Below are 17,878 nucleotides of genomic sequence, written 5' to 3' on the forward strand. Positions count from 1 at the left end.
ATCACACCACTGCCCCATACCACGTCCTGTACACCTGACCTCACCGTGTATGTATGACACCATGTAACCATCACACCACTGCCCCATACCACGTCCTGTACACCTGACCTCACCGTGTATGTATGACATCATGTAACCATCACACCACTGCTCCATACCACGTCCTGTACACCTGACCTCACCGTGTATGTATGACACCATGTAACCATCACACCACTGCCCCATACCACGTCCTGTACACCTGACGTCACCGTGCATGTATGACACCATGTAACCATCACACCACTGCCCCATACCACGTCCTGTACACCTGACCCCACCGTGTATGTATGACACCATGTAACCATCACACCACTGCCCCATACCACGTCCTGTACACCTGACCTCACCGTGTATGTATGACACCATGTAACCATCACACCACTGCCCCATACCACGTCCTGTACACCTGACCCCACTGTGTATGTATGACACCATGTAACCATCACACCACTGCCCCATACCACGTCCTGTACACCTGACCTCACCGTGTATGTATGACACCATGTAACCATCACACCACTGCCCCATACCACGTCCTGTACACCTGACCTCACCGTGTATGTATAACACCATGTAACCATCACTCCACTGCTCCATACCACGTCCTGTACACCTGACCCCACCGTGTATGTATAACACCATGTAACCATCACACCACTGCCCCATACCACGTCCTGTACACCTGACCCCACCGTGTATGTATGACACCATGTAACCATCACACCACTGCTCCATACCACGTCCTGTACACCTGACCCCACCGTGTATGTATAACACCATGTAACCATCACTCCACTGCTCCATTCCACGTCCTGTACACCTGACCTCACCGTGTATGTATGACACCATGTAACCATCTGCTCCATACCACGTCCTGTACACCTGACCCCACCGTGTATGTATAACACCATGTAACCATCACTCCACTGCTCCATACCACGTCCTGTACACCTGACCCCACCGTGTATGTATAACACCATGTAACCATCACACCACTGCCCCATACCACGTCCTGTACACCTGACCCCACCGTGTATGTATAACACCATGTAACCATCACACCACTGCTCCATACCACGTCCTGTACACCTGACCCCACCGTGTATGTATAACACCATGTAACCATCACTCCACTGCCCCATACCACGTCCTGTACACCTGACCCCACCGTGTATGTATGACATCATGTAACCATCACACCACTGCTCCATACCACGTCCTGTACACCTGACCTCACCGTGTATGTATAACACCATGTAACCATCACACCACTGCTCCATACCACGTCCTGTACACCTGACCCCACCGTGTATGTATGACACCATGTAACCATCACACCACTGCTCCATACCACGTCCTGTACACCTGACCTCACCGTGTATGTATGACACCATGTAACCATCACACCACTGCTCCATACCACGTCCTGTACACCTGACCTCACCGTGTATGTATGACATCATGTAACCATCACACCACTGCTCCATTCCACGTCCTGTACACCTGACCTCACCGTGTATGTATAACACCATGTAACCATCACACCACTGCTCCATACCACGTCCTGTACACCTGACCCCACCGTGTATGTATGACACCATGTAACCATCACACCACTGCTCCATACCACGTCCTGTACACCTGACCTCACCGTGTATGTATGACACCATGTAACCATCACACCACTGCTCCATACCACGTCCTGTACACCTGACCCCACCGTGTATGTATGACACCATGTAACCATCACACCACTGCTCCATACCACGTCCTGTACACCTGACCTCACCGTGTATGTATGACACCATGTAACCATCACACCACTGCCCCATACCACGTCCTGTACACCTGACCTCACCGTGTATGTATAACACCATGTAACCATCACTCCACTGCTCCATACCACGTCCTGTACACCTGACCTCACCGTGTATGTATGACACCATGTAACCATCACACCACTGCTCCATACCACGTCCTGTACACCTGACCCCACCGTGTATGTATGACACAATGTAATCATCACACCACTGCCCCATACCACGTCCTGTACACCTGACCTCACCGTGTATGTATAACACCATGTAACCATCACTCCACTGCTCCATACCACGTCCTGTACACCTGACCTCACCGTGTATGTATGACACTATGTAACCATCACACCACTGCTCCATACCACGTCCTGTACACCTGACCTCACCGTGTATGTATGACACCATGTAACCATCACATCACTGCCCCATACCACGTCCTGTACACCTGACCTCACCGTGTAAGTATGACACCATGTAAACATCACACCACTGCTCCATACCACGTCCTGTACACCTGACCTCACCGTGTATGTATGACACCATGTAACCATCACACCACTGCTCCATACCACGTCCTGTACACCTGACCTCACCGTGTAAGTATGACACCATGTAAACATCACACCACTGCTCCATACCACGTCCTGTACACCTGACCTCACCGTGTATGTATGACACCATGTAACCATCACACCACTGCTCCATACCACGTCCTGTACACCTGACCTCACCGTGTATGTATGACACCATGTAACCATCACACCACTGCTCCATACCACGTCCTGTACACCTGACCTCACCGTGTATGTATGACACCATGTAACCATCACACCACTGCCCCATACCACGTCCTGTACACCTGACCTCACCGTGTATGTATGACACCATGTAACCATCACACCACTGCTCCATACCACGTCCTGTACACCTGACCTCACCGTGTATGTATGACACCATGTAACCGTCACACCACTGCCCCATACCACGTCCTGTACACCTGACCTCACCGTGTATGTATGACACCATGTAACCATCACACCACTGCTCCATACCACGTCCTGTACACCTGACCTCACCGTGTATGTATGACACCATGTAACCATCACACCACTGCCCCATACCACGTCCTGTACACCTGACCTCACCGTGTATGTATGACACCATGTCACCATCACACCACTGCCCCATACCACGTCCTGTACACCTGACCTCACCGTGTATGTATGACACTATGTAACCATCACACCACTGCCCCATACCACGTCCTGTACACCTGACCTCACCGTGTATGTATGACACCATGTAACCATCACACCACTGCTCCATACCACGTCCTGTACACCTGACCTCACCGTGTATGTATGACACCATGTCACCATCACACCACTGCTCCATACCACGTCCTGTACACCTGACCTCACCGTGTATGTATGACACCATGTCACCATCACACCACTGCCCCATACCACGTCCTGTACACCTGACCTCACCGTGTATGTATGACACCATGTAACCATCACACCACTGCTCCATACCACGTCCTGTACACCTGACCTCACCGTGTATGTATGACACCATGTAACCATCACACCACTGCTCCATACCACGTCCTGTACACCTGACCTCACCGTGTATGTATGACACCATGTCACCATCACACCACTGCCCCATACCACGTCCTGTACACCTGACCTCACCGTGTATGTATGACACCATGTAACCATCACACCACTGCTCCATACCACGTCCTGTACACCTGACCTCACCGTGTATGTATGACACCATGTAACCATCACACCACTGCTCCATACCACGTCCTGTACACCTGACCTCACCGTGTATGTATGACACCATGTCACCATCACACCACTGCCCCATACCACGTCCTGTACACCTGACCTCACCGTGTATGTATGACACCATGTAACCATCACACCACTGCTCCATACCACGTCCTGTACACCTGACCTCACCGTGTATGTATGACACCATGTAACCATCACACCACTGCTCCATACCACGTCCTGTACACCTGACCTCACCGTGCATGTATGACACCATGTAACCATCACACCACTGCCCCATACCACGTCCTGTACACCTGACCTCACTGTGTATGTATGACACCATGTAACCATCACACCACTGCTCCATACCACGTCCTGTACACCTGACCTCACCGTGTATGTATGACACCATGTAACCATCACACCACTGCCCATACCACGTCCTGTACTCCTGACCTCACCGTGTATGTATGACACCATGTAACCTTCACACTAACTGCTCCATACCACGTCCTGTACACCTGATCTCACCGTCTATGTATGACACCATGTAACCATCACACCACTGCCCCATACCACGTCCTGTACACCTGATCTCACCGTCTATGTATGACACCATGTAACCATCACACCACTGCCCCATACCACGTCCTGTACACCTGACCTCACCGTGTATGTATAACACCATGTAACCATCACTCCACTGCTCCATACCACGTCCTGTACACCTGACCCCACCGTGTATGTATGACACCATGTAACCGTCACACCACTGCTCCATACCACGTCCTGTACACCTGACCCCACCGTGTATGTATAACACCATGTAACCATCACTCCACTGCTCCATACCACGTCCTGTACACCTGACCCCACCTTGTATGTATAACACCATGTAACCATCACTCCACTGCTCCATACCACGTCCTGTACACCTGACCTCACCGTGTATATATGACACCATGTAACCATCACACCACTGCCCCATACCACGTCCTGTACACCTGACCCCACCTTGTATGTATAACACCATGTAACCATCACTCCACTGCTCCATACCACGTCCTGTACACCTGACCTCACCGTGTATATATGACACCATGTAACCATCACACCACTGCCCCATACCACGTCCTGTACACCTGATCTCACCGTCTATGTATGACACCATGTAACCTTCACACTAACTGCTCCATACCACGTCCTGTACACCTGACCTCACCGTGTATGTATGACACCATGTAACCATCACACCACTGCTCCATACCACGTCCTGTACACCTGTCCTCACCGTGTATGTATGACACCATGTAACCATCACACCACTGCCCCATACCACGTCCTGTACACCTGACCTCACCGTGTATGTATGACACCATGTAACCATCACACCACTGCTCCATACCACGTCCTGTACACCTGACCTCACCGTGTATGTATGACACCATGTAACCTTCACACTAACTGCTCCATACCACGTCCTGTACACCTGATCTCACCGTCTATGTATGACACCATGTAACCTTCACACTAACTGCTCCATACCACGTCCTGTACACCTGACCTCACCGTGTATGTATGACACCATGTAACCATCACACCACTGCTCCATACCACGTCCTGTACACCTGTCCTCACCGTGTATGTATGACACCATGTAACCATCACACCACTGCTCCATACCACGTCCTGTACACCTGTCCTCACCGTGTATGTATGACACCATGTAACCATCACACCACTGCCCCATACCACGTCCTGTACACCTGACCTCACCGTGTATGTATGACACCATGTAACCATCACACCACTGCTCCATACCACGTCCTGTACACCTGTCCTCACCGTGTATGTATGACACCATGTAACCATCACACCACTGCTCCATACCACGTCCTGTACACCTGTCCTCACCGTGTATGTATGACACCATGTAACCATCACACCACTGCCCCATACCACGTCCTGTACACCTGACCTCACCGTGTATGTATGACACCATGTAACCATCACACCACTGCCCCATACCACGTCCTGTACACCTGTCCTCACCGTGTATGTATGACACCATGTAACCATCACACCACTGCCCCATACCACGTCCTGTACACCTGACCTCACCGTGTATGTATGACACCATGTAACCATCACACCACTGCTCCATACCACGTCCTGTACACCTGTCCTCACCGTGTATGTATGACACCATGTAACCATCACACCACTGCTCCATACCACGTCCTGTACACCTGTCCTCACCGTGTATGTATGACACCATGTAACCATCACACCACTGCTCCATACCACGTCCTGTACACCTGACCTCACCGTGTATGTATGACACCATGTAACCTTCACACTAACTGCTCCATACCACGTCCTGTACACCTGACCTCACCGTGTATGTATGACACCATGTAACCATCACACCACTGCTCCATACCACGTCCTGTACACCTGACCTCACCGTGTATATATGACACCATGTAACCATCACACCACTGCCCCATACCACGTCCTGTACACCTGATCTCACCGTCTATGTATGACACCATGTAACCTTCACACTAACTGCTCCATACCACGTCCTGTACACCTGACCTCACCGTGTATGTATGACACCATGTAACCATCACACCACTGCCCCATACCACGTCCTGTACACCTGACCTCACCGTGTATGTATGACACCATGTAACCATCACACCACTGCTCCATACCACGTCCTGTACTCCTGACCTCACCGTGTATGTATGACACTATGTAACCATCACACCACTGCCCCATACCACGTCCTGTACACCTGACCTCACCGTGTATGTATGACACTATGTAACCATCACACCACTGCCCCATACCACGTCCTGTACACCTGACCTCACCGTGTATGTATGACACCATGTAACCATCACACCACTGCTCCATACCACGTCCTGTACACCTGACCTCACCGTGTATGTATGACACCATGTAACCATCACACCACTGCCCCATACCACGTCCTGTACACCTGACCTCACCGTGTATGTATGACACTATGTAACCATCACACCACTGCCCCATACCACGTCCTGTACACCTGACCTCACCGTGTATGTATTACACTATGTAACCATCACACCACTGCCCCATACCACGTCCTGTACACCTGACCTCACCGTGTATGTATGACACCATGTAACCGTCACACCACTGCTCCATACCACGTCCTGTACACCTGACCTCACCATGTATGTATGACACTATGTAACCGTCACACCACTGCCCCATACCACGTCCTGTACACCTGACCTCACCGTGTATGTATGACACCATGTAACCGTCACACCACTGCCCCATACCACGTCCTGTACACCTGACCTCACCGTGTATGTATTACACTATGTAACCATCACACCACTGCCCCATACCACGTCCTGTACACCTGACCTCACCGTGTATGTATGACACCATGTAACCATCACACCACTGCCCCATACCACGTCCTGTACACCTGACCTCACCGTGTATGTATGACACCATGTAACCATCACACCACTGCCCCATACCACGTCCTGTACACCTGACCTCACCGTGTATGTATGACACCATGTAACCATCACACCACTGCCCCATACCACGTCCTGTACACCTGACCTCACCGTATATGTATGACACCATGTAACCGTCACACCACTGCTCCATACCACGTCCTGTACACCTGACCTCACCATGTATGTATGACACTATGTAACCGTCACACCACTGCCCCATACCACGTCCTGTACACCTGACCTCACCGTGTATGTATGACACCATGTAACCGTCACACCACTGCCCCATACCACGTCCTGTACACCTGACCTCACCGTGTATGTATGACACTATGTAACCATCACACCACTGCCCCATACCACGTCCTGTACACCTGACCTCACCATGTATGTATGACACCATGTAACCATCACACCACTGCTCCATACCACGTCCTGTACACCTGACCTCACCGTGTATGTATGACACCATGTAACCATCACACCACTGCCCCATACCACGTCCTGTACACCTGACCTCACCGTGTATGTATGACACCATGTAACCATCACACCACTGCCCCATACCACGTCCTGTACACCTGACCTCACCGTGTATGTATGACACCATGTAACCATCACACCACTGCCCCATACCACGTCCTGTACACCTGACCTCGCCGTGTATGTATGACACCATGTAACCATCACACCACTGCCCCATACCACGTCCTGTACACCTGACCTCACCGTGTATGTATGACACCATGTCACCATCACACCACTGCTCCATACCACGTCCTGTACACCTGACCTCACCGTGTATGTATGACACCATGTAACCATCACACCACTGCCCCATACCACGTCCTGTACACCTGACCTCACCGTGTATGTATGACACCATGTAACCATCACACCACTGCTCCATACCACGTCCTGTACACCTGACCTCACCGTGTATGTATGACACCATGTAACCATCACACCACTGCCCCATACCACGTCCTGTACACCTGACCTCACCGTGTATGTATGACACCATGTAACCATCACACCACTGCCCCATACCACGTCCTGTACACCTGACCTCACCGTGTATGTATGACACCATGTAACCATCACACCACTGCTCCATACCACGTCCTGTACACCTGACCTCACCGTGTATGTATGACACCATGTAACCATCACACCACTGCCCCATACCACGTCCTGTACACCTGACCTCACCGTGTATGTATGACACCATGTAACCATCACACCACTGCTCCATACCACGTCCTGTACACCTGACCTCACCGTGTATGTATGACATCATGTAACCATCACACCACTGCTCCATACCACGTCCTGTACACCTGACCTCACCGTGTATGTATGACACCATGTAACCGTCACACCACTGCCCCATACCACGTCCTGTACACCTGACCCCACCGTGTATGTATGACACCATGTAACCATCACACCACTGCTCCATACCACGTCCTGTACACCTGACCTCACCGTGTATGTATGACACCATGTAACCATCACACCACTGCTCCATACCACGTCCTGTACACCTGACCTCACCGTGTATGTATGACATCATGTAACCGTCACACCACTGCCCCATACCACGTCCTGTACACCTGACCCCACCGTGTATGTATGACACCATGTAACCATCACACCACTGCTCCATACCACGTCCTGTACACCTGACCTCACCGTGTATGTATGACACCATGTAACCATCACACCACTGCCCCATACCACGTCCTGTACACCTGACCTCACCGTGCATGTATGACACCATGTAACCATCACACCACTGCTCCATACCACGTCCTGTACACCTGACCTCACCGTGTATGTATGACACCATGTAACCATCACACCACTGCCCCATACCACGTCCTGTACACCTGACCTCACCGTGTATGTATGACACTATGTAACCATCACACCACTGCCCCATACCACGTCCTGTACACCTGACCTCACCGTGTATGTATGACATCATGTAACCATCACACCACTGCCCCATACCACGTCCTGTACACCTGACCTCACCGTGTATGTATGACACCATGTAACCATCACACCACTGCTCCATACCACGTCCTGTACACCTGACCTCACCATGTATGTATGACACCATGTAACCATCACACCACTGCCCCATACCACGTCCTGTACACCTGACCTCACCGTGTATGTATGACACCATGTAACCATCACACCACGGCCCCATACCACGTCCTGTACACCTGACCTCACCGTGTATGTATGACACCATGTCACCATCACACCACTGCCCCATACCACGTCCTGTACACCTGACCTCACCGTGTATGTATGACATCATGTAACCGTCACACCACTGCCCCATACCACGTCCTGTACACCTGACCTCACCGTGTATGTATGACACCATGTAACCATCACACCACTGCTCCATACCACGTCCTGTACACCTGACCTCACCGTGTATTTATGACACCATGTAACCATCACACCACTGCCCCATACCACGTCCTGTACACCTGACCTCACCGTGTATGTATGACACCATGTAACCATCACACCACTGCTCCATACCACGTCCTGTACACCTGACCTCACCGTGTATGTATGACACCATGTAACCATCACACCACTGCCCCATACCACGTCCTGTACACCTGACCTCACCATGTATGTATGACACCATGTAACCATCACACCACTGCTCCATACCATGTCCTGTACACCTGACCTCACCGTGTATGTATGACATCATGTAACCGTCACACCACTGCTCCATACCACGTCCTGTACACCTGACCTCACCGTGTATGTATGACACCATGTAACCATCACACCACTGCCCCATACCACGTCCTGTACACCTGACCTCACCGTGTATGTATGACACCATGTAACCATCACACCACTGCCCCATACCACGTCCTGTACACCTGACCTCACCGTGTATGTATGACTCCATGTAACCGTCACACCACTGCCCCATACCACGTCCTGTACACCTGACCTCACCGTGTATGTATGACACCATGTAACCGTCACACCACTGCTCCATACCACGTCCTGTACACCTGACCTCACCGTGTATGTATGACACCATGTAACCATCACACCACTGCTCCATACCACGTCCTGTACACCTGACCTCACTGTGTATGTATGACACCATGTAACCATCACACCACTGCTCCATACCACGTCCTGTACACCTGACCTCACCGTGTATGTATGACACCATGTAACCGTCACACCACTGCTCCATACCACGTCCTGTACACCTGACCTCACCGTGTATGTATGACACCATGTAACCATCACACCACTGCCCCATACCACGTCCTGTACACCTGACCTCACCGTGTATGTATGACACCATGTAACCATCACACCACTGCTCCATACCATGTCCTGTACACCTGACCTCACCGTGTATGTATGACACCATGTAACCATCACACCACTGCTCCATACCACGTCCTGTACACCTGACCTCACCGTGTATGTATGACACTATGTAACCATCACACCACTGCTCCATACCACGTCCTGTACACCTGACCTCACCGTGTATGTATGACACCATGTAACCATCACACCACTGCTCCATACCATGTCCTGTACTCCTGACCTCACCGTGTATGTATGACACTATGTAACCATCACACCACTGCTCCATACCACGTCCTGTACACCTGACCTCACCGTGCATGTATGACACTATGTAACCATCACACCACTGCTCCATACCACGTCCTGTACACCTGACCTCACCGTGTATGTATGACACTATGTAACCATCACACCACTGCTCCATACCACGTCCTGTACACCTGACCTCACCGTGTATGTATGACACCATGTAACCGTCACACCACTGCTCCATACCACGTCCTGTACACCTGACCTCACCGTGTATGTATGACACCATGTAACCATCACACCACTGCCCCATACCACGTCCTGTACACCTGACCTCACCGTGTATGTATGACACCATGTAACCGTCACACCACTGCCCCATACCACGTCCTGTACACCTGACCTCACCGTGTATGTATGACACCATGTAACCATCACACCACTGCTCCATACCATGTCCTGTACACCTGACCTCACCGTGTATGTATGACACCATGTAACCGTCACACCACTGCTCCATACCACGTCCTGTACACCTGACCTCACCGTGTATGTATGACACCATGTAACCATCACACCACTGCCCCATACCACGTCCTGTACACCTGACCTCACCGTGTATGTATGACACCATGTAACCGTCACACCACTGCCCCATACCACGTCCTGTACACCTGACCTCACCGTGTATGTATGACACCATGTAACCATCACACCACTGCTCCATACCACGTCCTGTACACCTGACCTCACCGTGTATGTATGACACCATGTAACCATCACACCACTGCTCCATACCACGTCCTGTACACCTGACCTCACCGTGTATGTATGACACCATGTAACCATCACACCACTGCTCCATACCACGTCCTGTACACCTGACCTCACCGTGTATGTATGACACCATGTAACCATCACACCACTGCCCCATACCACGTCCTGTACACCTGACCCCACGGTGTATGTATGACACCATGTAACCGTCACACCACTGCTCCATACCACGTCCTGTACACCTGACCTCACCGTGTATGTATGACACCATGTAACCGTCACACCACTGCTCCATACCACGTCCTGTACACCTGACCTCACCGTGTATGTATGACACCATGTAACCGTCACACCACTGCCCCATACCACGTCCTGTACACCTGACCTCACCGTGTATGTATGACACCATGTAACCGTCACACCACTGCCCCATACCACGTCCTGTACACCTGACCTCACCGTGTATGTATGACACCATGTAACCATCACACCACTGCTCCATACCACGTCCTGTACACCTGACCCCACCGTGTATGTATGACACCATGTAACCATCACACCACTGCTCCATACCACGTCCTGTACACCTGATCTCACCGTGTATGTATAACACCATGTCACCATCACACCACTGCTCTATACCACGTCCTGTACACCTGACCTCACCGTGTATGTATGACACCATGTAACCGTCACATCACTGCCCCATACCACGTCCTGTACACCTGACCTCACCGTGTATGTATGACACCATGTAACCATCACACCACTGCCCCATACCACGTCCTGTACACCTGACCTCACCGTGTATGTATGACACCATGTAACCATCACACCACTGCCCCATACCACGTCCTGTACACCTGACCTCACCGTGTATGTATGACACCATGTAACCGTCACACCACTGCTCCATACCACGTCCTGTACACCTGACCTCACCGTGTATGTATGACACCATGTAACCGTCACATCACTGCCCCATACCACGTCCTGTACACCTGACCTCACCGTGTATGTATGACACCATGTAACCATCACACCACTGCCCCATACCACGTCCTGTACACCTGACCTCACCGTGTATGTATGACACCATGTAACCATCACACCACTGCCCCATACCACGTCCTGTACACCTGACCTCACCGTGTATGTATAACACCATGTCACCATCACACCACTGCTCCATACCACGTCCTGTACACCTGACCTCACCGTGTATGTATGACACCATGTAACCGTCACATCACTGCCCCATACCACGTCCTGTACACCTGACCTCACCGTGTATGTATGACACCATGTAACCATCACACCACTGCCCCATACCACGTCCTGTACACCTGACCTCACCGTGTATGTATGACACCATGTAACCGTCACACCACTGCTCCATACCACGTCCTGTACACCTGACCTCACCATGTATGTATGACACCATGTAACCATCACACCACTGCCCCATACCACGTCCTGTACACCTGACCCCACCGTGTATGTATGACACCATGTAACCATCACACCACTGCCCCATACCACGTCCTGTACACCTGACCTCACCGTGTATGTATGACACCATGTAACCATCACACCACTGCCCCATACCACGTCCTGTACACCTGACCTCACCGTGTATGTATGACACCATGTAACCGTCACACCACTGCTCCATACCACGTCCTGTACACCTGACCTCACCGTGTATGTATGACACCATGTAACCATCACACCACTGCCCCATACCACGTCCTGTACACCTGACCTCACCGTGTATGTATGACACCATGTAACCATCACACCACTGCTCCATACCACGTCCTGTACACCTGATCTCACCGTGTATGTATGACACCATGTAACCGTCATACCACTGCTCCATACCACGTCCTGTACACCTGACCTCACCGTGTATGTATGACATCATGTAACCATCACACCACTGCCCCATACCACGTCCTGTACACCTGACCTCACCGTGTATGTATGACACCATGTAACCATCACACCACTGCTCCATACCACGTCCTGTACACCTGATCTCACCGTGTATGTATGACACCATGTAACCGTCATACCACTGCTCCATACCACGTCCTGTACACCTGACCTCACCGTGTATGTATGACATCATGTAACCATCACACCACTGCTCCATACCACGTCCTGTACACCTGACCTCACCATGTATGTATGACACCATGTAACCATCACACCACTGCCCCATACCACGTCCTGTACACCTGACCTCACCGTGTATGTATGACACCATGTAACCATCACACCACTGCTCCATACCACGTCCTGTACACCTGATCTCACCGTGTATGTATGACACCATGTAACCGTCATACCACTGCTCCATACCACGTCCTGTACACCTGACCTCACCGTGTATGTATGACATCATGTAACCATCACACCACTGCCCCATACCACGTCCTGTACACCTGACCTCACCGTGTATGTATGACACCATGTAACCATCACACCACTGCCCCATACCACGTCCTGTACACCTGACCTCACCGTGTATGTATGACACCATGTAACCATCACACCACTGCTCCATACCATGTCCTGTACACCTGACCCCACCGTATGACCCGTGTGACCCCATTTCTCGCTGACACCCACCTTTTGAGGGGCGTTGATGACTCCGATGTTGTATCCGAATTGGAATGAGCCCAGGATGGCCGTGAAGACGGACAGGACCAGCGTTCTTGTGACTCCGGAGCGCACAACCTGCTGTGAGACAGAAGCCGTCAGGTGTTTGCCATCTCCGGTGTGGACCCTCGTTTCTTTTCACCCGTGTGTTTACCTGCCCCCCGTCGATGGGCTGGAATCCTCCAGAGGGCATCGTGGTGTCTGCGCCTCGGCTGTGGAGTGTTCAGCACTGACCTTGTAATAAGGAGAGAAGTAATGGCTGTGGGGGATGGGGCAGAGCGGCACCAACTGCACAGTCTGCTGGCGAGAGGGATGTGACGGGGTGGCAGCAAGGGGCGGCCCACCCCAGAGTAACACCACTCTCCCACAGTGGGAGGGACACTGACCTCACCCTGGAGACCCCAGAACTGGTCAGATTGTGGAAGAGATGGGGCTGAACGGAGATAAGCGGCCGTAAGAGGGGGCCGAGCGGAGATAAGAGGGGGCCGAGCGTAGGTACGAGGGGGCCGGACGGAGGTACGAGGGGGCCGAGCGGAGGTACGAGGGGGCCGGACGGAGGTACGAGGGGGCCGAGCGGAGGTACGAGGGGGCCGAGCGTAGGTACGAGGGGGCCGGACGGAGGTACGAGGGGGCCGAGCGGAGATAAGAGGGGGCCGAGCGGAGATAAGAGGGGGCCGAGCGTAGATAAGAGGGGGCCGAGCGTAGGTACGAGGGGGCCGGACGGAGGTACGAGGGGGCCGAGCAGAGGTGCGAGGGGGCCGAGCGGAGGTGCGAGGGGGCCGAGCGGAGATAAGAGGGGGCCGAGCGGAGATAAGAGGGGGCCGAGCGTAGATAAGAGGGGGCCGAGCGGAGGTACGAGGGGGCCGAGCGGAGATAAGAGGGGGCCGAGCGTAGGTACGAGGGGGCCGGACGGAGGTACGAGGGGGCCGAGCGGAGATAAGAGGGGGCCGAGCGGAGATAAGAGGGGGCCGAGCGTAGATAAGAGGGGGCCGAGCGGAGGTACGAGGGGGTCGAGCGGAGGTACGAGGGGGCCGGACGGAGGTACGAGGGGGCCGAGCGGAGATAAGAGGGGGCCGAGCGGAGATAAGAGGGGGCCGAGCGGAGGTACGAGGGGGTCGAGCGGAGGTACGAGGGGGCCGGACGGAGGTACGAGGGGGCCGAGCGGAGATAAGAGGGGGCCGAGCGGAGATAAGAGGGGGCCGAGCGGAGGTACGAGGGGGCCAAGCGGAGATAAGAGGGGGCCGATCGGAGATAAGAGGGGGCCGAGCGGAGGTACGAGGGGGCCGGACGGAGGTACGAGGGGGCCGAGCGGAGATAAGAGGGGGCCGAGCGGATGTGCGAGGGGGCCGAGCGGAGGTGCGAGGGGGCCGAGCGGAGATAAGAGGGGGCCGAGCGGAGGTACGAGGGGGCCGAGCGGAGATAAGAGGGGGCCGGACGGAGGTACGAGGGGGCCGAGCTGAGGTACGAGGGGGCCGAGCGGAGGTACGAGGGGGCCGAGCGGAGGTACGAGGGGGCCGAGCGGAGATAAGAGGGGGCCGAGCGGAGGTACGAGGGGGCAGAGCGGGGATAAGGGGGCCGAGCGGAGGTAAGAGGGGGCAGAGCAGAATTAAGGGGCCAAGCGAAAAGAGCGGATAGAGAGGAGATAAGCGGCGGTTAGAGCAGATAGAGAGGAGATAAGAGGCGGTTAGAGCAGATAGAGAGGAGATAAGAGGCAGTTAGAGGAGATAGAGCGGAGATAAGTGGCAGTTAGAGAAGATGGAGAGGAGATAAGCGGCAGTTAGAGAGGATAGAGAGGAGATAAGCGGCAGTTAGAGGAGATAGAGAGGAGATAAGTGGCAGTTAGAGAAGATGGAGAGGAGATAAGCGGCAGTTAGAGGAGATAGAGAGGAGATAAGTGGCAGTTAGAGAGGATAGAGAGGAGATAAGGGGTAGTTAGAGAAGATGGAGAGGAGATAAGCGGCAGTTAGAGAAGATGGAGAGGAGATAAGAGGCAGTTAGAGAAGATGGAGAGGAGATAAGCGGCGGTTAGAGGAGATAGAGAGGAGATAAGTGGCAGTTAGAGAAGATGGAGAGGAGATAAGCGGCGGTTAGAGGAGATAGAGAGGAGATAAGCGGCAGTTAGAGGAGATAGAGAGGAGATAAGTGGCAGTTAGAGAAGATGGAGAGGAGATAAGCGGCAGTTAGAGAAGATGGAGAGGAGATAAGCGGCAGTTAGAGAAGATGGAGAGGAGATAAGTGGCAGTTAGAGAAGATGGAGAGGAGATAAGTGGCAGTTAGAGAAGATGGAGAGGAGATAAGGGGTAGTTAGAGGAGATAGAGAGGAGATAAGTGGCAGTTAGAGAAGATGGAGAGGAGATAAGAGGCAGTTAGAGAAGATGGAGAGGAGATAAGCGGCAGTTAGAGTGGATAGAGAGGAGATAAGCGGCAGTTAGAGTGGATAGAGAGGAGATAAGCGGCAGTTAGAGTGGATAGAGAGGAGATAAGCGGCGGTTAGAGTGGATAGAGAGGAGATAAGCGGCGGTTAGAGTGGATAGAGAGGAGATAAGCGGCGGTTAGAACAGATAGAGAGGAGATAAGCGGCGGTTAGAGCAGATGGAGAGGAGATAAGCGGCCGTTAGAGTGGATAGAGAGGAGATAAGGGGCCGTTAGAGCGGATAGAGAGGAGAAAAGCGGCGGTTAGAGTGGATAGAGAGGAGATAAGCGGCTATTAGAGCGGATAGAGAGGAGATAAGAGTCCGTTAGAGCATACAGAGAGGAGATAAGCGGCAGTTAGCGTGGATAGAGAGGAGATAAGCAGCGGTTAGAGTGGATAGAGAGGAGATAAGCGGCAGTTAGAGTGGATAGAGAGGAGATAAGGGGCAGTTAGCGTGGATAGAGAGGAGATAAGCGGCAGTTAGAGCGGATAGAGAGGAGGCAAGCGGCGGTTAGAGTGGATAGAGAGAAGATAATTGGCAGTTAGAGTGGATAGAGGAGATAAGCGGCAGTTAGAGTGGATAGAGAGGAGATAAGGGGCAGTTAGAGTGGATAGAGAGGAGATAAGCGGCAGTTAGAGTGGATAGAGGAGAAAAGGGGTAGTTATAGTGGATAGAGAGGAGATAAGCGGCGATTAGAGTGGAAAGAGAGGAGATAAGCTGCGTTTAGAGTGGATAGAGAGGAGATAAGCGGCGATTAGAGTGGATAGAGAGGAGATAAAGGGCAGTTAGAGTGGATAGAGAGGAGATAAGGGGTAGTTAGAGTGGATAGAGATGAGATAAGGGGCAGTTAGAGTGGATAGAGAGGAGATAAGGGGTAGTTAGAGTGGATAGAGAGGAGATAAGGGGCAGTTAGAGTGGATAGAGAGGAGATAAGGGGCAGTTAGAGTGGATAGAGAGGAGATAAGGGGCAGTTAGAGTGGATAGAGAGGAGATAAGCGGCGTTTAGAGTGGATAGAGAGGAGATAAGGGGCAGTTAGAGTGGATAGAGAGGAGATAAGGGGTAGTTAGAGTGGATAGAGATGAGATAAGGGGCAGTTAGAGTGGATAGAGAGGAGATAAGGGGCAGTTAGAGTGGATAGAGAGGAGATAAGGGGCAGTTAGAGTGGATAGAGAGGAGATAAGGGGCAGTTAGAGTGGATAGAGAGGAG

At 52.4% G+C, this 17,878-nt stretch overlaps 1 protein-coding gene across 2 annotated transcripts in view; it reads right to left on the bottom strand.

The window, feature by feature from the left end:
* Positions 1-14,739, bottom strand: part of SLC2A4 (solute carrier family 2 member 4) — a 199,817-nt gene extending 185,078 nt beyond the window's left edge. The window contains exons 1-2 of one of the 2 annotated variants that reach the window (XM_073564069.1): positions 14,411-14,739; positions 14,227-14,334 (exon numbers count right to left, since the gene is read on the bottom strand). In XM_073564069.1, the coding sequence (XP_073420170.1) occupies positions 14,227-14,334; positions 14,411-14,449 (147 nt within the window). In that variant the 5' untranslated portion in view covers positions 14,450-14,739. Of the gene's footprint in view, positions 1-14,226; positions 14,338-14,410 lie in introns of both variants that reach the window. The other variant, XM_073564067.1, reaches the window with a different exon arrangement.
* Between the last annotated feature and the right edge of the window lie 3,139 nt (positions 14,740-17,878).

The sequence above is a fragment of the Dendrobates tinctorius genome, unplaced genomic scaffold, assembly GCF_039654945.1.
Source record: "Dendrobates tinctorius isolate UK_male_01 unplaced genomic scaffold, ASM3965494v1 ptg000424l, whole genome shotgun sequence".
Lineage (NCBI taxonomy): Eukaryota > Metazoa > Chordata > Amphibia > Anura > Dendrobatidae > Dendrobates > Dendrobates tinctorius.